Source organism: Lathamus discolor, chromosome 1, assembly GCF_037157495.1.
Source record: "Lathamus discolor isolate bLatDis1 chromosome 1, bLatDis1.hap1, whole genome shotgun sequence".
NCBI lineage: Eukaryota > Metazoa > Chordata > Aves > Psittaciformes > Psittacidae > Lathamus > Lathamus discolor.
Window position 1 is genome coordinate 30318707 of NC_088884.1, and position 25070 is coordinate 30343776.

At 38.8% G+C, this 25070-nt stretch overlaps 1 protein-coding gene across 4 annotated transcripts in view; it reads left to right on the forward strand.

The window, feature by feature from the left end:
- ORC5 (origin recognition complex subunit 5) overlaps positions 1-23580 on the forward strand; it is a 72967-nt gene extending 49387 nt beyond the window's left edge. For all 4 annotated transcript variants that reach the window (XR_010609909.1, XM_065666440.1, XM_065666450.1 and 1 more), the window contains 2 exons: positions 19208-19320; positions 23028-23580. Coding sequence is in view for 3 of the 4 variants with exons in the window: in XM_065666440.1 (XP_065522512.1) it covers positions 19208-19320; positions 23028-23073 (159 nt within the window). In the remaining variant the exon portion in view is untranslated. The remainder of the gene's footprint in view (positions 1-19207; positions 19321-23027) is intronic.
- The last annotated feature ends 1490 nt before the right edge of the window (positions 23581-25070 follow it).

Below are 25070 nucleotides of genomic sequence, written 5' to 3' on the forward strand. Positions count from 1 at the left end.
AGTGTTAAGTTACCAGTGTTTTTCTTCCAAATATAAGTCTAACCTCTTGGTTAAATAAGATTTGCCAGTCTCTTTCATCAGTACTTGAGATACTTTTTTTTCATTGTCTCAGCTTTTTCTTTGTCAGATCTAAATATCAAGCTGCAGCTGTGGTAAGCTTTATATCCATAAACATAACATATATACTGCTGTCTTCCCATTCTGAGTACAAGGAATGTAGCAGTGTATATTTATTGTGGATAATGGTCATATAATTAAAATGGTAAAAGTGTATTTTTGAGCACAGCTGCCTTTCCTTCAGTGAGTTCCATTACTGGGTCGTCTTCTTGCAGAAAGCCTAGAGAACAAATTTGGAAAGTTGAATACATTTATATGTTGGGGGGGAGGGGGGAAACAAACAAACAAAACAAATTAAAAAAACCCCACAACCCAGAAGGTGAGTCGTTGTTCATACCATATTACATATCTAATCCTGTCATTAGATCTTCATAGGAGAATTGTAGCACCTGCTCACACCAAAGAAAATTAAACTCTCCTGTTTCACAGTACCATTTCCATGCTCTGTGCCTGCATCATCTGTGGTATTCTCAAATACAGCCTTTAGCAGTTGCCAAGAATGTGGGAATTGCCGGTGCTGTGTGGGTCTCTAGCACCAGAGGATGTTGCCTGTCTGGTTCCAGGGAGCCCTAAGGGTTAAATGCAGTGAAGCCTTTCCCCAGCTTTCTGGGAACCTGGCAGTGGCTTTCTTTCAGTTCCTTTGTAATGGGAGGAACAATACCTGAATTCAGCCTTGGGTTGTGTTGGAGAGGGGGAAGGATTCAGGTTATAGTGTCAGGGGCAGCAGTTGCACTCAGGCAGTACCAGCAAGTGCTTCACCCTGTGGCTGAAAAAAGTGGAATGTTAACAAGGCAAGTCTCAGATAAGACCATATGTATGTAGGGTTTTGTTGTTTTTTAATCCATTTCTCTCTGCTCATGGTTTTCTTTTTAGTTAAATTAATCATGCTGTTTTGAATAGGCTGCATTCTGCTGCTGGGAACTGTAACTCGGGCCCTGGGTGGTGATGAGCCAGCCTAAAAGCAGGGAGACACATTTTTTGTGTGTTCAGACAAGTGAGAGTCTTGTCGCTCGAAGAAGAAAAGCATTTAGAGACTAAAAGCTAAGTCCTGCACTGAGATAACGATGATGACTATCCCCTGAAAAAAATCTCACAGTGAGGTATCATTTCATTAGCTGACTGAATAGAAATTGCATTTCTGAATTAAAAACTAACAGTTTATTTGTGAACCAGACAATCCTGCAGGCATTAATAGCTACTGACTGTATCTCATCTTTGATTTCTCCAACAAGCTGTTAAAGACAGCCAGGAAGGTTTGGTGAGAGGAGGCTGCATGGGAATTTCGTGCTTGTTTCTGTTTTCTAGATCATCTTTCTTTTAAAGAGGGATTTGGGTTATATCATAAAAACAAAAGAAACAAACATAAAAAACCAATGGCAGCACCACCACCAAGACCAACCACAAAACAGACTTGAAGTTAAGGATAAACATGTCACTGTTTTGTTTAGTTACTGAGTTGCTGTACATTCCTCTACATCCAAACTTTGTTTTGTCTGGAGCATAAGTAGTTGTGGATAACTGATAAGGCTGCCCTGCCCAAGTACTTAATATGTTTGAATGTGATAATCTTCGACACATACCTTATATTTGCAGTATCTGCTTTTCAAAGTGCTTCTTCATTTCTTGAGTATTTTTTACCTTTTTTTTTTTAAGGAAATGTACTCAGTTGCATATCTGTGAGTGCTTTCACTCTGTTTATATCCTTCACACCTTGTTTTAGTTTATCTTGTGGTTGGAATTGACAGAAAGGCACAAGTTTCAAAGATATTCAGTCTTATCAGTTGTCCTGGTTTAAACCGAGCCACACAGCTCATCCAGTCGCTCCCCTCCCCTTTTTCTCCCTCTTTCTTTCCTTTACCCCCAAGCCCCCACCCCCACCCCACCCCCGCTCCCAGAGGGATAGGGAGGAGAATCGAGAGAATGTAACTCCCATGGGTTGAGATAAGCACAGCCCAGTAACTAAGGTACAACACAAATCACTGCTGCTACCATCAATGATAATAATGATAAGAGAAAATAACAAGGGAAGAGAATACGATACCACCGCCGAACGAGTTCGACACCCCCGAAGAGAGAGCATGCCCTTCTGGGTAACTCCCAGTTACCTCCCTGGGCATGACATGCTGTGGTATGGAATACCTCTTTGGTCAGTTTGGGTCAGGTGTCCTGTCTCTGCTTCCTCCTGGCCTGCCCTCGTCCCCGGCAAAGCATGAGACTCACAAAGTCTTTGGTCAGAGTGAACATTACTGAGCAACAATTAAACACAATCGGTGTTATCAGCTCTGTTCTCAGGCTGGAAGTCAAAATACAGAGCTTGCACCAGCTACTAAGAAGGAGAAAAACTACTACTGCTGAGCCCAGGACACAATCTGATGTAGATTGTCCATATTCACGTCCTCTGTTCAGGAGACACTTTAGCACATGCACAGGTTGGGGTTTTTTGTTTGACCTGGTGCTGGCCATTTAGCAAGGAGTTAACTAAGACCCAGACACAGGGTGTGGAGCATCTTCTGTTGAGGAGTTAGGAGAGAGCAAGAGGAGCAGAAGGTGTGTGGAGTGTAAAGGCATGTAATGAGCAGCTGGGAGGAGCTGCTGCTCATCGCTGGTGAGTACCACAGCTGAATAGTGTGTCCAGTTCTGGGCTTCCAAGTACAAGACAGATGTGCATACTGGAGAGAGTCCACTGAAAGGCCACAAAAATGATGGACTGGAGCGTCTCTCCTAAGAGGAAGGCCTGAAAGCTGGGATTGTTCAGCTCAGGGAGGAGAAGGCTTGGCGGGGGAGGGGATCTCATCAGTGGATATAGATACCTGGAGGGAGGATGCAATGAGGTCAGACAGGTTCTTCTCAGTGGTCCCCAGGGACAGGACCAGAGGCCATGGGCAGACAGTGAAACACAGGAGGAGCCATCTGAACATCAGGAAACACCTTTTCACTGTGAGGGTGACCGAGCATTACCACAGGTTGCCCAGGGCAGTTGTAGAGTCTCAATCCTTGAAGATATCCAGAAACCAACTGGACATGGTCCTGGGCAGTGTGATTGAGGTGGGCCTGCTTGAGCCAAGGAGGTTGGACGGGGACACCTCTAGAGGTCCCTGCCAACCTCAGCCATTCTGTGATTCTCAGTTGTGAGGGGGATAGAAGTAGCTGAGGTTGTAAAGGGGTGTTTGAGATTTTGCACTGGGAAAGCTTTATAGATAAAAGTCTTCTTCACAAAACAGTTTCTTATTTAAGTCTGTTTATATATTAAGCATTTTATCGCTTTATGTTTAGTCACGTTAAGCATTTTTAGTATACTGAAGTTCTCTACCCCAGAATGAACAGCTTTTGCGTAAATCCTTGTGTATTCGCAGAAGACTTTGTGGAGAACTTCTGGACAGAGAGGATGCTATTTCAGATACTGAACCCAATTGATGATGTGTATTTTTTTGTAACATGCTAATGCTTTTATAAACTTGTTTTCAGTCAGATTATAAGGCTTTCAAAACATACCACTGCAGAAAAATTTTGCGTTACAGTTGTATAGCAATGTTTTTACTTCTAAAATGTAGCTAAAATTACATTCTAAAAACCCTTCTAAAATTACAACTAAAGTGCCATTAGTTTTTTATGAAGTAACTGCTTCATCATCCAGTTCAGGCAAAAAGTGTGGCTATTGTTCCTCATTTTGAAGATACGGTCACAATTAATTTGAAATACAACAAGCTTTAAATAAAACTCATCAACTAGCATGTGGGCTAAGCCTTCCCGAGAACAACCAGCCAAGCCATGCATACACAGGACAAACAAACTGCAGCATGATGGCTTTTGTTGAGTAAACTTACCCTTACTGTTTAGTTGCTTGTTAAATACTTTATATGCCCAGCTAAGTCCCAAATGATCACTAACTTTCTCTTTAAAACAAAGTTTTCACTGCCTCTGTGTGAATTATGCTTGAACTGGAGAAATTTTTTGTATCCATACAAAAAGTATTGTTGGATACAGACTGTGAATTATTGTAAAATGAGACATTATTTATATCTCTTCTACAGTTACAATACTCTTGGGATTTAACTGTTCAACTGCTGTATGGGAAACATGCATCTCTAGTGGGTTTGGTTTTATGTGTGTTAAAATGGAAGGCAGCTAGTTGATACGTTATGAAGTGAAATCCTGGTACTGGTTGGTGAGAGCTTGGAGGAAGAGAAAAGGCAGCTAAAAATTGCCTTTTTTATATATAATTGTAAGTTTTACCAGTTTAACGGCTGGAATTATATTTTCATTTTCTGTAAGAGCTTCATATTTAGTAGTATATGTGTTTGTGTATGTATTTATAAAGGACATACTATTACATTCCATATTTCTAAAAGGATTTTATATCAAGGTAAGTTGTATTTGAATGGTTTGGAGGGTTCCAGTTCCATGAAGACAGCTTGTGGAATTAAGATTTTGCACAGCCTGTATTGTATGTGTGTGTGAATGTGTATACATGTAAATTGCTCCTAGTAACTGAAGAAATCTACCAAGAAATAGCCAAGATTAGTTGCATTCTTTGTTGCTGAAGTTGAGTGAGAGTAGTTTTGTTTCTACTCTTCAGGCTGTTTAGGATTGTAAATAAATTAAAAAAGGCAAGTGTGGAAGGTCTGTGGCAAATGAGATCATCTTTTTAAACAGCACTTCCGAGTCACTTCTTTAAAGTGACCTTTTAAAAACATGAATTTTATAGATCCCAAACACATTGTTCAGGCTATCCTCTAACTGTGAGCAAAAGATTAAATTCATTCCTTAACATTTTATATCAGACAGGCAGACCCACTGCAAATGAAGTAAAAAAGATCAAAACTGGAGGTAGAATAATTTATCCAGCTAATGTGTACATGTGATTAATTTTATCTCATAGACTGCAGGGTAATACTGTTACTTTTTGTGAAACAGAGTTTTGTGGAAATCATTGCCTGCTGTGCAAGGAATGTGATTTTCTAGACAGAGTCACATAAATGTTTGTTGAATCTGTAAGTATCTACCTGCTATTTTATTTCTCTTTGAGAAAACTGAGGTTTGTAAAATACATATTCAGGACTTGAAAAACCTCCCCCACTGCTTCCAAAATGTCAAAGCCAAGCACCGGGATTTAGCCATACAACTTCTATTGAAATTAATTGGATTTGTATGGCTAAATCCGTGCAGTTCTTCTGAAAATATTATGGTCTCTTGTATATAAAATATAACAATATGTTCACAAACATGTTCTCACAAAGAATATTTGTACAGAACAGTAAAACCAGGTTTAATTTATGTTTACAGATGAATAACTTTTGGTTTACTGTAAATGTAAGGGTTCCTGCTGAAGTATACTGAGTGAATACTAAGCACGGGCTGTGCTTGCCTTAGGGCTTCATTTTTTTTAAATGCATGAAGCACTTACATAGGAGTCTTCTGTACTTAACTCAGGAGGGGGAAGAGCATTTCTGATTCATTAATCCCTTTTTCTTTTAGTAAGTAACTGGGTCCTTCACATCATGCACTTGAGAAGTGTAAAATATACAAAGAAGTGGGAGGGACAAGCAAAATGATGCCTGGCTTGCTATGAGGTATAAATTTGAAATCTATTTCTCTTTGCAAGAAGAAAAATAGCAAGGGGAAAAAGGGCAGTACTAAATTTACTGCATGTGCTTGCATGATATGCAGGTTTGGGATAATTATTTTCTCTCTTGTTCAATAAAGTGAGTTGTTACCATGGTAGCATTCATATTGCACAATTTCTCTGTTATAAAATAAATTGAGAACAGTTTCAGAGACAGAAAAGTCTTTGTATGAACCTTTGTTCTGTTCTTTTCTCTCTTTTGTTTAGTTTTTCCTTTAGTGCAAAATTGTGTCATAGAAATGAGGCTGGGGTCTTAAAATTATTCTTGAGATGCTGCAGTCTCAATACACTTTCCAGGTAAAAATCAGTCAAGTACTAACGCTGTGTAGTGCTTCTTCAGGACAAGATGTACAAGGGCAGGCATAGCTTTGGGAGTTTAGTTTTGAACACTGGTTAAGTTGGAGGATATCTGCACTGCTACTTCCCACAATGTTAGTTCTAGTAATAAAATTGAATACAGCCCTGAAGAGAGTGCAGGCTGCCAGGCATCTCCAGAGGAATAGTGTGGATGCACTGATCTAATAACTAGCTCCTGGAAGTCATCACCTTGCCTGTGTTCTGTTTCTAATGTGTTGTTTTGGACAAGCTGTATTGAGAACTTGTTGAAAAGCAAGTCTGGGTCTTCAGTGTGAGAGAGGGAAAGACCCCCATAGTAAGTGTTTTCAACCAGAGCATAGCCTAGATGACATTTTGGTCTCTGCTGCCTGAGCTTCTCTTACTGAGGAATAGCAGACTGATAACACTTCTGGGTCAGTTGGTTCTTTGATGCCATTTTTGAAACATTTATTGACTTCAGTGCAGATTCTGCTGTGGACATTTTTAAATAGGCTTGAGCAATACTCCTGTTTCTGCTTACTGAAAAGATTCCATAAGATAGTCATGGGAGCTGCTTACCTATTGTGTAAAGCTGATATGAAAGGCCTCCAAGAAGGCGGAAAAGTGTGCAGGATGTAGGACAGATGATGGGAACGACATGTAGTTTTTCATCAAGCCCTAGTGGTGTCTTTGCCAAGTCATCACTGATTCCTCCTGTTTCTTCAGTTTTGTTTTTCTCCTTTGTTTTCTCACTTCAGTAGACAATAGCCCTATTAGTAGGAGGGTGACTGTTCTTCATCCATGAGATCAAATGGTTTAATTGGCTGCTTGGTACTTTCCTGCTTTTTTTCACCTTTCCATTGATCTCTTGTATGGATTTCTGAGAGTATGGTAATCAATATTGTACTTCGGGGGTGGTGGGGTTTAAGCCTTTTTATGGTGATTTAATTTTAATATTAAAACATCAGATTTATAGTTACTAAATATTACAGAAAAGTCTTGACGCAAGGGTTATTAAAAAATACAGTTGCCACCTCAAACATCAACTGCAAAAATGGAGACCTGAGAAATTGTTTCTTGTGTTCCACTTAAACTAAATTAGGGCACCTTTGTGTAGGTTCTTCTATGCTTTTAATCCATTTCTGAATTACATTGAAATTGCCTTGTGTAGCACATTAGTATTTTAGACTCTGTTGCTCCACAAATAATTTGCGATGCTGCAGAAGCTGTATAGTCAGTATTTACTACCTACACAAATTTTAACTCAATGTATATAGCAAGATGTTTTGAGGAATCTAGGAAGGGGTTGTGTCTTCAGATGGTTTTGTCCATCTAAATGGTATTATCTTTGAATGCTGTAAAGTACTAATCGGCCGCGTACTGTTACTAAGCAATGCTTCTCCTTTTGCAGGTATTTAAATAAAATGCATACATAGTCACTGCTCCAAAGAGCAAAACAACCCTTGTGGGTTTCTTGAAGCGTGATAGTACTTTATACAAAACTTTTCTCTCATTCCAGCCTATTTCCTTCCCACATGTCATTTGCCTTCAGATACAGTGCAGTTAAATTCATTGACCAGCGTTGCTGGTGAGTGTGCCAGCATGCTGGTTCACCAATTCCTTGGTTGCCTTGGTTGGCTGACAACTTTTTTAGCCAACATGTATGTTTGCCAAACATTTAAGTGTCAGAAATTGTTCTCTTTCAAGGTTAGAAAAGCTAAGTGATGCATGGTATAACCAGCAAAATTTCACAGTTGTGTTAAAGGGTGGTGGAAGCTGCGTGAAAAAGTGTTATGTTTGAAGAATACTAAGTTTTTTCCTTTCCAATTAGTTGTGACAAATGAAGTTTCATGCTGATGGATGATGTTACATGCTCTTTGCCATATAAAACCAAGAATTAACTGAGTAAAAGGTGGAAAACTAGTATTTATGACCTCTTTGCAGGATCATCCATACCAGATGTATAAAGATATTTATAGATACCTTTTGAAATTGCATCTAATGTATTTAATGGGTCATTGAATCTAAATGTCTGATACTTCAGGACTTATCAATTCCTGGATGACTGAAAGCTTGACTTCCTGTAGAAAGACTGACAAAAATGGATGTTATAAATTTATAGTCCCTACTGTAGCTTACCTAAAAGTATAGATTTATTTTTTTTAAATGAAACCAAAATTTCTTACCCTAGGTTACAACCATCATCTTTATGCTGTTATGATAGGGCTTGTTTCACTGGTTTTCAAGCAACTAGGGGGTTTGATTTGACTACCTGAGTGACAGTGGTTGTCCTGGTTTTTCTCTTGCTCCTGGCAGGACCAAAATGCCATAGGTTTACTCATTCAGAACAGAATATTCTTGTTGAGGGTAAATATTTGGTTTCCTGGCATGCTTGGGTAGGGGAGATTCCAGATCTGCCCATTTCCCACTGCCGAGAAGAGTGACTCTGCAGAGTTCTCTTTTCCCTTGTGCTGCATGGTGACAGCCTGGAACTGCAACGTCCATTCATCCTTGGTGTTTTGTCTGTTCTGCTTAAGGGTACCTGGGGGCAACAATACAGGAATATGTTAAACATAAATGTCCTTATTTTGTTAGGGAGGATTTTGTACAGAAGTGTAACCATTCCTCTCAGTTGCAGTTGTAACCGTTGTTTTGTCCAGGATTCAACATCGTGTATGAAATCAAATTCTAATTACGGTCTTAAAAATATGATTTATTTTCATATATATCACCTGTTTGATGGCATAAAACCTAGTGTGCCTCAGTGCCATATATGCAGCTCTTGCTGAGAGCTAGGCAGTATTGTTTCTAATTTCTTGGTGTTTATGTGCAGCCTTATAATGAATTTCTCTTGTGATTTGTGGTCTTAATGCACCTAATCAACACTTCAACAATCTTTTTAGTTCTTTGTAGTTTGACAGTACAAGAACATGAAATGTCGTATTTCAACAGGTTAGATCTTTATGTGTATATAATTTTATTCCTAATTATTGAAGTCCCTGAAATTAAGATTGGAGCCAGTTGTGTATGTTGGGAAATTTTTCTTTCTTACAGTTTTATTATACTCCTTCCTAAACATCCTTTGCTGGTTCTTTTAAGAGGCACCGTATTGCGCCAGGAGAGATCTTTGTTTTGTACCACTGTGATGTACTTCTGTACTTTAGTGATCGATACAACTTGTTTCTATTATTATCTTTGTTACTATTTATTCCTGTTATGGAACAACTAAAATGCGCAGAGGTATATGTAGTCACGATGAATGTGGTGATGATTGCAGTCTTCTGCAGTGCTTCTTGTGAGTAGAAGATGAGATGCTTTGTGGTACTGTGCAGAGTCTATAAAGATTTGGTTTAGTAATCTCAAAGGTGCATTTATTTTGCATCTTAAGTTGTCATTTTTCAGAGCAGACTCCCACTTCAGACTACAGGGTATTTTACTATTTGTCTAGCCTTGTGGTAAAAATGTCTGATTTTTATATTTCAGAAGTATTTGGGTCTGATGTTCCCTGGAGTTGTTGTTTTGCTTAAAAATTCTTACCATCTTATTTCTTTATACAATATTTGCATCAATATTCTTTTAGCACTTAATTATCATAGTCACCCAAAAATAGACTGCAGTTAGGACATGTTGAAAATCTTTTTCCTTTTTGGAGAAAGCAAGGTAGTTTAATCTTAGAAGATACTTCCAAACATCTGAGTAAGAGAAATCGCCTGTAATTTCAGGATTTCTGCTCATGGCATATGCAAAGTACTGATTTTAGTCCTCAGGACAGGTTAGAAATTGCGATTTCTTTTATTATTTTTGAACACAGTTATATTTGTGAACAAAACTGCATATGGCAGTAGAAGGCTAGCAGCTGTGTGTACACAGTTCTGTATTTTACGCAGCATTCAAAATTATAGGGCCTTCTGTAAATATATCAAGTCCTATCAGTATCACAGATGCTTAGTAGTATTGTAAAGGTTACTTTTTTCTGTTTGTGATAGAACTTGTCTTGCAGTATCTAGAAATGTTACTATTGTGGAACAGAAGTGTTATAAATGAAGGACAAAAAAAACCCAGGTGGGCATTTCCTGGATTTGGGGATTTGCAGTTATATACTTGGTCAGTTGCACAAAGGTTTGCTTCTGGGAAAAAAAAAATGTTTGTGTTCCTTCCTCATCTTCTAAACAGCACTTGGAACCTGAGACCTCTGATGCAGAAATGAATCAGGGGGTGCCAGAAGGATACTTCTGTTGGCTAGCTGTTGCCTATGCCTTGAAAAATAGCCAGCCTTTGTCTGGTGTCCACTTCCTAAAGCTACCTGACTTAAGTAATCAAATTAACTGTAAACATCATTCCCCAAGTGTCTCTTTGACCATCTGTTACCATCTTTGCTTGCTCTGATTTTGAAATACGAAGGCAAGTACTTTTGAATTATATATCTGTAACTCCTATCTGTTGTCCTCCTACTGAAGAGTGCCTTTCTCAGGTTGTTCTGGGATAAATTAGATGCACGCACCTCCAACAGATTGCAAGTACATTCAAGCCTTGTTCTTGCATGTTTTGGAGGATCAGAATAAACTCCCTTGTGATCAGTTCCAGGGGTCTTAACAAATTCTGAAGATATTTCCAAATACATCCTCAGGTACAGAAAATAATTTGATCCTCTCAGGAAAAATACCACGTTAAGCAAATTTCTATCATGCCTTTCAGGGCATTATGGAATACTTTTGATCCTCAAAGTGAGGGAACTGACTCAGAAATGCTGATTTATCCATGCATCTCTCTGCAGAGGTTTCTATACTTTGGGGCTTTTTTTTAATTGATGAGGAGAGTGAGGCAAAGATTGTTGTGAAATGCCTTTTATTTCCTTTTTTCTCAATAGGCAACTTGATCAATGCTTAAGTAAATGTACTAAGAGAAAAATAAGAGGTTTTTTTCTAATTTCTGTATTGAATAAAAATAAAGGAGAGCAAATTCGTTAATACTTTGAAAGATTCCTTTAATAATAGTTCCAAAATGAATAAATTACTGACCTGCTTTTAAGAAGCGATGTTACTGTAACAGTGAGTGGGCAGGGCTAATCAGTGAAAATGCTTGTGAGAAATCAAGAAGTTTTCCAGAAGACGGTGGGGGAAGCTGGATTTTCATAATCTTTTCTTCCTCCTTTCCCCCTTTTTTTTGTTTAAGACTGCAGAGTATGGAGAGAATACAGTAATGAATAGTGAGAGAGCCCTTGCAAAAACCCAAGAGAAAGGGTAAAGGGGAACACAAAGTAGTAGGATGTAGAAGTGAATGCATTGTAACAACCACATTAAATCAGACCAAAAGTGGGCTTACCCACTGTTTTACTTCTTATAAGGCAGTAAAACTGTCTGACTACTTCTGATTAATATCAGTCATGCAGGAAAAATACAAGACTGGCAAGCAGAAAATGAATTTAGTTTGGTATACGTTACAGCTTCTTATTACCTGTGACTTAAATGCTTGCCACGGAGTTAAGTTCATTGCATTTAGCAGCCTGCGGTTGTATTTCCTTCCATGAATGTGTCCAGTTGCTTTCTTAACTCCATAAAACCCTCTACCACCACAGTGAGTTTTCAGTGGCAAAGTGTGTCACAGTTTAACCACAAATTTGGATAAAGAAATACCTCCTTCTGGGTTTCTGATTTGCTTTTAAAAATTGCCTTTCTAGTTTCCTGGATGTTGTTTCAGTGTTCCCATTTAAAAAAACAAGTATGGTGTTTTTTTGAAAATGGTTTTGTGAAGAGAAGATGTAAGGAGTGAAGATAATGAGAAAGTACATAGGACAGATGAAAGGATGCGGCGCTGATGAGTCAAGATTTACAGCTAGTTGGAGTCACTGAACAAAAAACCCCTAGAAGAGAAACCACTAATTGAAGAGAGTGGATTCCAATTTTAGACTATAAATTCTAGATCAAGGTGAGAAAGTGTCTCCTTGAAGGAAGAAAATACATTTGCTTCACTTGAGATTGAAGAGCCACAGGGAAGCCAATTGCAGGAGAATGTACTAGAAATAAAGCAGTTTTTCAGAAGCAGAAAAGGTGTTCTGTGGTCTGAAAGACAGGAGTGGGGTGGTGCAGAAAGGGAGGAGGGGAAAAGGAAAAAAAGCAGAAGATGCACATTTGCCCCTTAAACAAATCTAGGAAATTGGCAATTGGCAGCACTTTCTGTCAAATATTATTTAGTGTAAATGGAACACAAAAAGTAAGACTGAGTAGAATAAGGCAGAGGTGATGAGCACTGATTATACAGCGGGGAAAATATTGTATGACAATGACTACCGACCTCTGTGGTAGAAACCAAAAGAATTTTGTAGTGTAAAATTCAATGTTGTTTGCTTTGGGCTTAGTAAACTTTTCTGCTGTGAAGATAGGCAAGAAATATTTTGAAGGTGGTGAGTATGATGCAAACCCAATGGGTTTAACAGCATGAAATTCAAGGTCATATACTTGAAGGTAAATAAACATTTCTTAAAACAGAAGGATCATGTTTTAGAAAGTGAAGGAAGTTTTGGCTGTCTTAACAAATGACTGAGCCATCAACATGATGAAGCTCTGAAAAAGCCAAAAGGGTCGCATGTTTATATCTGTATATCACATGGATATGCCTTGAGTGAAGTGAAGTCGGAGGAGACAGACACAGGTGCAGAGTAACAAATACAAAAAAATTAATAATTAAAAATGAATGAGTGTATTCAAATAAATAGGTCTTGAATAAAATTACTTGGGAAACTGAAGTAAGTTTTCCTATGTGTGTATCAGTAAGATTCTGGACAAGTCTTCTGTGGGAGTTACTGTGTTGGAGGGAAAAACCTCCTTGCTTTTACAATAAAATTTAGTGCATTCGTGAAAACGATGGCATGACATGATGGCTTCTGTGACACGGACTGATCTCAATCCAGTAAATTCTTTATTATACTGAAGACTGAAAGCAGGCATGTTGCATGAGAATTCTTAGGGGAAAATGTGATACAAATCTCCTTCCCTGCCAGGCTGTCAAGAGTGCTTCCTAATAACAGGAAAACATCCCTCACGTCGTGATAGAACAAACATTTTTAAATGCCTAAATGGATACAAAACCAAAAGAAAATCTGTTAGCTTAAGCTGCTTCGTTTTTTCTAAAGGTAGCAGAAATAGTCAGTTTATTTCCTTTCCCACACCCCCCCTGTCCTGTACTAATTAAGCATTTAGTGAATGTGGTGTTGTCACATCTGGAATTTGTCAACACGTTTATGTCTTGAAAGTTTGTTCAAGTTAATAATTAGTGTTATGTTCTGTTTGACCCAATCTGATGGTGTCTCCTGGTAAAGTGCTGTCGACCCGTTGATGAGATACACAGAAATTACTTAAAAAATTGGGAATTGTGGGGTATACTGCTACAAATAAAGAAATAGCACACAAGGTCCAGGAGAGTCAACACAAAATAATGAGGGAATATTTCTGTGAGAGAAATGCAAAAGAAAAATAACTAATGGGACAATGAAAGACACCAAATGCAAGCATTCATAGAAGAAAAAGGCTTGCAAAGCAGACTAGGTCACTGTGTCTGCTGTGCACTGTAGCATCCTATAAGCCCGCAAGTGTATTTGTTGCCAGAGTGAGGGCCATTGAGTTGCGTCTGTGGAGCAGCACCAAGGCTGTGGCTGGGGTGCTCCTGTCTGGTGGTGTTGGTAGCTCTGTTAATATCAAAGTTCTGACTGCATTCCTAAGAGAGTTTAAAAAGAGTTGGATTAAATTAAGCTCAGAATGAGGTAAAATACCCAGCTGGAGCGTGTAGTGATGAATTCTTTAACTGCGCCCTTTAAGGACATAAGCAATTTGGAGAGGTGTCCCTTCTGTTGCAGTTTTTCTCATGTATTAAAAGTCTCTCACAAAACCTAATTCAGAATGAAAAGCTGATTGTTAAAATCTAAGTGTTCAAAAAGTTTTATTTTTAATAATTTTTATAAAACCAATTTTGATGAATTGATGGCTTAAATATTAAATTGTAATGTTCTATTGTTACCTTTCTGTATGAGCTTTTTTAACAAGCCTGACACACTGAGCGTACTCCAGCTATAATTTTGATTGAAATAGTTTTGAGCGGGTTTTTTTATATGCTCACATAATTGGCACTAGGGTCATTGAATTTAACTCCAGGAGACTACTGCAGCAGTCATTTTGACTGAAATGTGTTTTCTAAATGACATCTGCCTTTCAAACTGTCTTGTTGCATAGCAGTGGTTTTAGCATGTGTGTGAATGTAACTCTTGGCAGTGGTGGGTTTCAAAGTGCAGCAAGTTGCATGTTTGCTTTGAGAGCCAAGTGATGATGGTGGTGCAAAACATTGGGGTGCATATACATTTTAATATGACTGAAAGAACATAATACCCTTTGTCTGATTTTACAGAATAAGGAAAGTTCTCCATTTCTTGGTAGGTTTGAGGTTCAGGATCAAAAAGCTATGGGTGAAAGTAAGGCAAACTGAAGAGTTATAATTAACATTGCATCTTGGGCAAGATAATTGAAGATTATAGACTGTGGAGATGAAAAATATCTTGCGGATCATCTAGTATGTCTCTGCCAGTTTTAAATTGGTCCTGCTAGCATCTTTCATTAATATTTTTCTAGTCTGGTTTGAAATGTACCACTTGGTGAGATTTCAATCACATCTCTGAGGAAGCAGCGCTTTTTTTTTTCCCCTCTTTTTTTTCCCCTCCCCTGACAGCATAATTTTTTCTGTTTAGTTTCATCCTATGGATTTGGGATGCGCCACAGTTTGTCCAGACTCTCTCCTGTGATAGTTGTTGCTTACCCAAACTAACCATCTGTTTCCCTGTATCTCGGGTCCTAATTCTGCTCGTTTTGCACCTCCGTGGACATTTTCTGGCTTCTCATGGTGTCCTTGAGCCTGGCCTTTTTCAGCAGACAGCCCTCACTTCTGGAATCCTTCTTGCTTCCATGCAGCCATGTGCTGACAAAGCCGGTCTTTGTATCTGCTCAGGGAATGATGCAAGGCCCATCTGTTAGTCCAGGCTGAGAGAGGGAAAAAGCAGCCTTTAAGGATGGCTTGTGGGTTGCTTGTTTTTTCCAGAGGTTTCAGTGTCCATATTTGAACAGTATATCTCCAGAAGGAGTCTGAGAGGTCATTATCTCCTAGCAGCAACTCTTTGCTGTGCTTTTAGGATTATTCTCACCTTACATCCAAGCTTTCAGGAGCAGGTTTCTCACACAAATGCATTTCAGAAAAGTTCAGTAATGGCTTATTTTTGATCATTGCAGTGACAACACCTTCACTTCTTTCAGATCATTAATTTTTCTTAAGATTTTTTTGTTTTTCCTGTAAAAAATTCCATGTACTTATTAACTTTTGCTATTATTAAATCATTATCAGATCTAACTTTAATTTTATGAATAGCTTTAGAATATTTCTTCCAGCTGTAATCTTTTGTCTAAAAGATTCTCGCTAAATATCCTTTCTTATGTCACCCACACATTTCTTCTGGCTTGTTTCTGGTCTGGTTTTGCCATATGTTTTTTTCCCAAGCTTTCATGATAATGAAATGGAGCCACTGTACCCATGGTATTAAAGAAGAAAAGGGCTTTGGAAAGTTGTTGGGCTTTTTTGGTAGGTTGGGTTGTTTTGAGGTTTTTTCTAAGAAGTGCAATTAGTTTGACATCCTAACCATAATTTTCCCAGCTGTGTTTCAAACTTCTGATGTATCTTCATTTAGGAACAAATTGTCTCCAAAGTTGAACTTTTGAAGTAGTAGCATTTTGAAGTGCTTAAGTTAATAGGTCGCACTTGGACCTTAAGAGTTAAAAGAACAAAATTACGTTAAAATCAAAGAGTTAAAATCACGAAATTGGTGATTTTTAAAATTTTGCTACAAATACAGGGTCTTAAACCCAGTTCATTCCACTGTATCCTGCTTTACTTAGGTGAATGCCCCAAGTAGGCATGGAGACTGTGTATATAAATACGATGAATTTAGATTAGGTGTTAGGCAAAAATTCTTCACTGTGAGGCCCTGGCACAGGTTGCCAGGAGAAGCTGTGGCTGCCCCATCCCTGGCAGTTTCAGGACTAGGTTGGACAGAGCCTTGAGCATCCTGGCCTAGTGGAAGGTGTCCCTGCCTGTGGCAGAGGGGGTTGGAACTGGATGAGCTGTAAGGTCCCTTCCAACCCAGATCATTCTGTGATTCTATGAATTTTATGCAAAGTAGCTTAGCTGAAGAAGCAGTTGGAATGAAAAGTAAATCTGTTAATGCTTTAACTCCATAGATAGTTTTTTCTTCCTTTCTCCACTACCCACATCCCAGCTACCTGTTAGATGTTCAGTGCAGAGCTGCCTTGTGTCGGAGGGAGTTGAGCCTTTGATGTCCTAGAAGACTTCTTAACCATTTGGTGAAGAGAGTTGTCTTATTTTTATTAATCAGGTCTAGACAGATAGGTTCAGCACGAAGTATCTGGGAGATTTGATAATTCCACATTAACCACAATTGAATCCTTTCTTCTAACAAAGCAGTTTATTGCAAAAAAATGCATGTTGCCCAATTCTGTGGCTGTCTCATCAGCAGGAGAATGCTGCCATATTGTATAAAGCAGAAAAAAATGAACAAGTAATTTCTTTGGGTGACAGAACTCTCTCGCTGGTTTGATTCTCTCTGAACCTGTAGAAAAAGCAAACAGAGCTCCAGGCTGCTGTCCTCTCAGCATGCAGGCTTCTGGCTTTGTCCTTTGGAGATCTCTGTCTTTCTCAGTGTCCAGGGTAAGCATCTCTAACTAGGCTTTGAATTCTGTCCCAAAGACTCACAAGTTAGGTCTTCTAGTTGCTAACATTTGGCTGTCTGTAAGGGAGCTGGTCCCTGTTTACTCCCCATCGATACATGTTCTTTCTCTTTGTCTCTACTGAGCGTCTTTGGAGAGAAAATTGTTTATTACCTCCATCAATTGAAAATGGCAGTTTTCTCTACATCAGTCTTTTTAGGCAATCTCAGGAGCAGGACTAACTGGTTCAGCTCTCACTTCCCTGTGATGACATTTTTATTAAGCTAAATAAATAGAGGTTTTGTGAAAGAAGCAAAGGGTTGCAGTTTGCTAAATAAGTTTGTGTTACTCTAATAATCAATAGCTTTATTTGTCTTGTAATATTGTATATTGAGTCTTTAAAGTTAATGTCTTGAGTCAAAAACATTAATGAAACTTGATGCTATTTCAGATTTATTGAGCCAGCCTTTAGTAAGGAATTTTACATTGCCAACCTCCTATTTTACACGTAGCATTTGGTGCTAGTCAGAAAAGAAAATGGTTGCACTTCATTGTTAGAGTATTGCTGGAGCATTTGTAATGCAGCAGCAAGGTCACTTTTACATCCCGCATAAAACTGAGATGGGGTCCAACTCCATATTACCTAGGCTTTTGTTGTGCTTCTCAGGAGTTTTTAGGAGCCTCCTGCCATTCCTTCATTCGTGGTTTCTGAACGTGGGGCCAGCCTCAAGTATGTACTGCAGAAATGATTCACAGTAAATGGTGCACCAGGGTGTAAAATAGCAATTGTTACAGCAGAGTATTCCAGACTGGCTTCTTCACTGACTAATAACCTTGTTGAATGAAGAATGTAGAAAAATGTGCTCTCAAATTCATGAGTATTTTAAGAAAATAATCACCTAACAAGTTTGAGGCTGATCCCAGTTCAGTGACATGTTTGAAGTGATTCATGAACTGGATTTTGAGCCATTACCATATACTGAATTCAGTTGTCTTAAATGCTGTAAATTATGTGCTACTGTATAATGTAATTTATGGACTTGAATTAAGTAAATGGAATTTGTGAAGATGGGTAGGCCAGCATTCCTTAGCCAAACTAAAAGCTTTGCAGAATGATGACATCCAAACTATTTTTGCCTAGTGCCATATAAAAGAAAGTTAAGTAGAGGCTGTTACAAAATTGCCTCATTCTTTGTGACTATTTTTTTTTTTTCTATTCTCCACAGGTAGGTGTAATTTCTATATCTGATATCTACTTAAGGAAAAACTTTATTATTTCTACCTCCTGCAAGCGCTGTTGCAAATAGTGACCATGTTCACTTTCAACAAAAGAGTGGGATTATTACTCAGGGGGCTTTTCTATTGATAGTGGTAAGAACTTGCAGGTGCTTTTTATAGCAGTGTGCTTCCTTGAAGATTTGAACTGACACGCTCTTTCCTGAAACACTTATTCTTCAGAAATTCCTTACTATGCTGTTACCGTCTCACAGAGGTAGGTCAGGGTTGGTTGAGGTTTTTGAAAAGTAGAGCTGTGTGTGGTCAGATACCAGTTCTTCACAGAATGTAACCTCGTTGCCTTGAATTGTCAGAGGCATCTATAGCAAAAGCCAGGGAAATTTTTTCTTGTTTCCTGCTTTTTACCTCTTTCTTTCCCTTGGGAGCTGGGATGATGTAAGGAGATGGTAGAATCACCACAGCATTTTTTCCTAACTGAGGCAGAGCAGACTGCCTGCACTCAGTGGTGACATCTCACGACTGCATTTTAGTGATACCACAGTTGTCATTTGGAAGAATGAAGATAGTGAGAAATATGCTGGTACATGGCTATTTTGGTAAATAGTAAAGACACTGTACATGTGTTTGTAGGTAAATTTCTCTCCTTCCAGGCCCTGCTCTTTAAGCACACAATCTTCCAGTCTTTCCAGCCTTCGCATTCTCTTTTATCTGGACGAGAGTGATAACATCCATCTGCTCAAAATGCAGTATGAGCTGGCACAGGAATATCCAACTTCGAGTCTGAAAGTTCAAGAGGAGGTCTTTGGCTATAAAGGAAAGAGAATCAAAGTCTCTCCCGGTTGTCAGGCAGAGATTTGGAAAATGTTCACCTCATACCTATTATTCCCCTTCCCCACATTGCCTTTCTCTCTCTGATTAGAACTCCAGGGTTGATACAAAGGATGAAGGGTTTATCCTGTGTGCACTGCCTGTGCAGAAAATGTAATGATGAAAATGTTCCTGGGTTTGCTAGGTGCAGAACTATGTGAAAATCAGTGAGCAAGTATGGGTGACTTTCCAGTGAAATACAGGAATGATGCCAAATGGAAAGGAAAAAAAAAAACAGTCACTGCTATTCATGCTAGCAAAAATGACTAACATTACTGGTGTTTCTCGTTCCTAGATCACCTCTCTTGTGACTCTCCAACTCCTATCCACGGTTGGCCATAATGACCAGCTTGATGGACCACGGTACAAATGTACTGTATCTCTGGACTTCATCAGAGCTGTTGCCCGGTGAGCGTATTAGAGTTAATTTACTGTTGTATGTGCTGACTTGAAAGAGACTTCAGAACCAGTATTTGCTCAGTCTATAGCTCTCTGCATACCAGAATAGAAATCTATGTCTGTTTTCTAAGTAAGAGTGAGTTGTCTTAGTTATGGGAAGTGTTGAACTTGAGGTAAGTATAGTCCAGTCTTGGTTTGGAAAAAATTTATATTACAGCAGCAGTATGTGTAACAGTAACATATTGTCTTCATGCTTAATAAAGGTCAGGGACTTCATGCAAAAATACTGCTCTAAAATGTCAGTCCATTTCATTACCAAAAGACACATTATGGTATTTGAATCTGAAATGATATTTAGTTCTTAACAGTGTGTTGTACATACAATATAAAAACTACACAGATTGTAAGAATTCTTCCACATAGTCAATCTTGTGTGATCTGTAGTTGATACAAACTGATTCAGTAAATGAATTGTAGGTACCTCAACAGCTCTGTTCATTCAGAGCCTTCAGTTTTGGACTCTTGAGAACAGTTCCAGGTCCATTAGGACAGGTGATAAATGACAGACAGAAATGCATGCAATACATAGGCAACAGTCAAGCCTATGTCTCATTTTCATGAAATGCCAACAGCATTACTTCACACCTGTTGCTGCAGCCAGATTATTAGCAGGTCTTGGATAAAGAGTCGATAGCCAGAACAGAGCCCAGAAATGACATGTGGTGAAAAGGAAAATAAATGTTCTCAAGGCCAGTTCTTCTCTGTAATGTGGGACTTCTGAGGAACCTGTGATGTAGACTGTATCCCATAACCTCAGTGCATGTGTTGCTCTCCTGAGCTATTAAATGTCCAATAATCCCCACAGACACACTAATCTCAATTTGCAGTTGGTCAAGCCGTAGAATGAAAGTTCATCTGGTTCAGGCCTGGCTCAACCATGCTGCCAACCTCCACAACTTCACTATGTCTATTTGCTATGCCCAGCAATAGTCACTAATGAATGATGTCCTGGAAAAGCTCACTGGTACAGCAAACTGCTCACTGGTACTGGTACAGCAAACCATCTGCTCAGCAGCATGAATCATTGTGTATACAAATGTCCCCAAGTTCTTGTCTTCTGTGACTCCAACAGTGAATACAGAGACCATTTCATAAAATCTGTATTGACTGTGAAGGTCCTTGAATTAAGAGACATGAAAAGATATCCCTTTCCTTACAACTTGAACATCCGTAGAAATTTCACTGACTCCATTAAAATTGCTGGAAAGTAGAGATGGCCGGAAAACAAGACCAAAATTTGTGCTATGCAGCTCATGCTTACCAGAGAGAGTAGTTTTTGGACATGCTGTCACTTGAAACCTCAGTGCATAGTATAGTGCTTTGGCTTGCTTTCCTTGAGGTCAGATGTATGTGTACATATATATGTATACATATACACATATATGTGTATATATATATGTATCTCCTGACAGACTTTTCCTACATGTTTTGAGGCGGAAAGCCTTTCTGTCCACCCACTCCAACCTCCAAGTAGTTTGGAAGTGTTTATATGCTGTCCAAATAGGGCCATTTAAATGACTTGTCAGATTTTACAATTGGCCTGTTTTACTTCCCTCCTGTTGCCCTCTCTTTTTTTCCTCTTCTTGTTTTGTTCCTTTATTACAGTTCTTTTATTAAGTATCTTTTCCAGCCCATAGTCGTTGTTAAACCTTTAAGGAGGACAATCCATAAAGATTCAAGTTTTCACAAAGCCATGATAAATACACTTCCCTCTTGTCTTGATCAGGCTAGCAACAGGGTGAAGGCATGATCTGTGCTTCAAGAAATTTCATTTTCCAGCTGTGCTATAGTCTTGCAGCTGCCTGCAGTTTTTAACCACTCATGGGACAGGTTATATTTATTGAAGAGAAGGAACTAGTTTGCCTTTTCAACCAAAAGACTCATCAAATAAGCTGCCCATCTCCTTGATTCTTTTTTTCTCTATTACTGTAATAATACTAAAATAAGTTTGTTAGTGTTGTGGTTTAAGCCTTGCAAATCTTCAGATTCACCGAAATCTTCAGATACCTCAGCCTTGTTACTGTAGCATTATTTCCTAACGGAAGGCTGAAGAGTGCAAAGAGCAGGACAGAAAATGATGCTCCCTCCCTCCCTTCCCCTCCCCACCCCCTTCAAGCTGTTCACATTGTCATTTTATTTTCTGTATTTTTTAAGGAAAAGTGAAATTTGCATCTTTACTGTTTCTTTTTTAAAGCCACCTGGTTTTAGAAAAGAGTGAAAAACTTCTGTCTCTTTCTGGTGGCTTTTAGTGTGATAATTGCTTGTCTGTCTTTTATACCACAGAACCTCATGTCTGTCTCTATTCTGTTGCGTATATTCAGTTTTCACAGAGGTATTTGCATGCTTTTTACCACTTAGCTTTTTTACCAGCTTATTTCCCATTTGGTAAACTAGCTGAAGGTAAGGTTAGACATTTCTTTGTTAGAAATGTTTAATTTCTGTTTGAAGAATTTGAGACCTAAGTTAGTAAATCTTCTGTAGCTGAAGTAGGGATCTCTCAATGTTTGTGGAAGGTAATAGATCTTTTCATATAGTCTCTAATGAACCCAGTTGTTATGACAGGACGGCCGTGTTTCATAGTTGATAAGGTCAGCATTTGTTAGTGTGTGTGGTTTTATTTCTGTGGAAAGCCGTGTAACTGAAAGCACTTTACTTGAGTGACCCAATGTCGTGTCAGTCTAACAGTGGAAGTTCATGTCTTTAATTTCATCACTGGATTATGAAGTAGGCTTAAACACAGTAGGCTTTTTATACCTTAGGGATTTCTGAACTTTTTGCTTACCCAGTGTGATGGTTTATAGAAACTTTTTGAAAAGTGGGTTACAGGAAGATGTGTGAACAGAGAATATTAAGTGGTTGTAGTCTAGCAAATAAGGCATTCAGCCGGTTAAGCCCACTTTGCATTGTGAGCAGTTATTTTTGTATCACTGCATACTTTTTTAAAAAACCCTTCTAATTTTATACTTATCATTATATGCAGTAATTTGCGTTACTTATTCAAACAGTAAACCCCAAAGTCTGAGCATTAGATTGTAGAGCAGAATGAGTTTGGAGACAAAAAAATAATTACATGTTTTATTCTACTGCTGTTTCATTCTGGCTGCCATTAAAGTACTAAAGTATACATTAGACTCTTCTATCCCATTGAGTGGCATTCTTGGATTTTTCAAATTTAGCTATGAACATGGGTCAACTGGTGTCAAGACTGAAAGAACGCAGACTGCAAATGAGTACAGATGAAGGAGATACGTAGTACATGCTAGAACAGGTGGTTTGGAAGATGAACAAAACATTCAGTAGCACGAAAGACTGCTGCTTTGCATCACCAAGTAGAGTATCATGTTTATCACATGGAAATATAATCTTATTAACTTTGATATATTTTTACTACTTAATGATTGACATAAGAATCTTCAGTTTTTACTAGAAAGCTGCTTTATTTCTCTTTCAGTATCTTACAGAGTTTAAATAATCAGAAGACAGGTACTGTAAACACCACTAAAAGTTAAAAATTTATTCATCCTTGATTGCATTTCTTTTAGGGATATTGCTTGACATCGATTGTTCAGAATGTTCCGCGTGTGCTGTCTCCACACAGGTTAAAGTCTTAGCACTGTTAGGATGATTGCTCTAATATACTGTGTTTTTGTTTATAGGACCGTGAACTTCGACATTATAAAGTACTTGTATGATTTCTTGTGAAAACAAGCTTCACAGCCATATGGACACTGTGACGATGACTAAGGCAAGCTGTGTTCATCTCTCTACTTAGCTGGCCAGAAAGAAGAGTACTTTGGCTCTTTTGGATTTGTCCAAACAGGTGCTGGCCCAGCATGGAACCTCATGAAAATACTCTGATTGGTCTGGGTGGATCTGAGCAGAGGACTATTTACCAGGGACCCTGGAGTATTTGGAAGCAATGTGTTAATTATAAACAGCAGGGTTTGAGCACAATCTGTTCTACTCTTAATGATGTTATCTTAACACTGAAATTGCCTGAAACCCATTTATTTAGGACTGCATTTTGCTCTATGAACTCTCCCCAGTGCTTTGAACATGGCAGCAGCCCTTGTTTGTATGCCCAGTCTTTTCACTTCCTCTCCACAGGAATCTTTGCAATTGCCTGCCAAAGCAGCTTTTCCTGAGGCCACCATTTTAGGGGAGTGGAGTAGCAAAATATAATAAACATAAGAACATATTTCAAATCAAGATGGTGTAAATTCTTCTTCAGTCGTATGTTGGCAGACTGTTACACTGCTATATGGAGATCACAACAATTGGAAACTCCCAAATAATCTCAATAATATCTTTTTTCAGACCGGTCATAAGTGCTGAGTGTGAATCTATTTTTACAAAGCTTTATAGAAAAAGAAAACACTGATTCTTAGAATTCTGTTCCGATGTCAAACTTGAAAGGTTTTATTTTTGTTTAAACATTTTATAGTCCTTTTACACTTATCCAGTTAATATTAAGGGATAATTACAGTGCTATTTGGGATGAACATACTTTGATACACACTGTGTAATGACTTTTGTAAAATATCTGCCCTGCAGAGGAGGATGGCACAGCTGCCTTTCCATCAGAAAGGGAAAAGTTCAACAGGTGACTAAGTATTCCTGCAGCAGTTCCCCTAAAGAGGCAGAACAGTGAATAATCAGTGTGATAACACAAAACTGTAGCTTTGGAAATACACGATGGAATAGACTACAGTTACATTTGTCTCCAGTTTACATGTAGAGGATTCCCAGCTACCGCTTCCTTTATGGGGTATTAAAATTCCCATGTCCATGCTGGGATTTCTGTCTTGTTGAATCTGAAGATTTCTGTCATGCTCTTGAAAACTGTAGGTCCCACAGCCTGTTACTCAGATGTTTCACTCCTGAATGTTGGTCTTTGACTATACAAGACCTTGCCATGTTCTATGTTGACTATTATGTTTCTTTCCTTTGAAAAATCATCATTCTTTACCCCCATTGCTCTGATAGTGGAGATGGTCAAATACCCTGAGTACATGTAGCTTCTTCTGTACCCCCACCCTCATCCCCAATTGCGGGTGTGTAGCCAGGCCTCTGGATTCAGACCCAAATGAACAAATTCCAGGTGAATAAGCAACACAAGCATCTCTCTTGCCAAGCTGTCGCTTCCCCCTCAGGAGAGTGGGAAAGGGCAGCAGTGAGTCATCTCCGGGATCAGTTTCCCTTCCTCCCGCTGAGCTGAATCAAACCCTCCACCTGTCCATGAGGTGGCAACGTTTGCTGCCCTTACTGAAGTGCTGGGATGCAAATACATAACCTGGTTCAGAATGCTTACCACCAGGTTTTGGGTTTACTAATCAAAAGGTACATAAGGTGAACTTTGGGCTAAGCTTTACAGCTTCTTTAGTGCTGAGCTGAGCTGAGCTGAGCTCTTACAAGTCTCCTAGGCCTGAACACTGGAGAAGGAAGGTTTCTGTTCAGATGTAAACTAGTCCATGTAAAGCCACAGCAATACATCACAGGTTTTTTGTGATACCTGATCAGGATTAGAATTTGATGTACAAAACATGAGGGAACTGATACTAATTTATTGTTACAACTCTTGAGTCACAGAATTGAAACAACCTCAGCCAACCTTGTTTACAGCTTTCAGCAAAGTAAGGCAGGGCTTGTGAAGCTCCCACATAGGATGCATGAAAACCTTAGAGCACCTACCAAGCAGA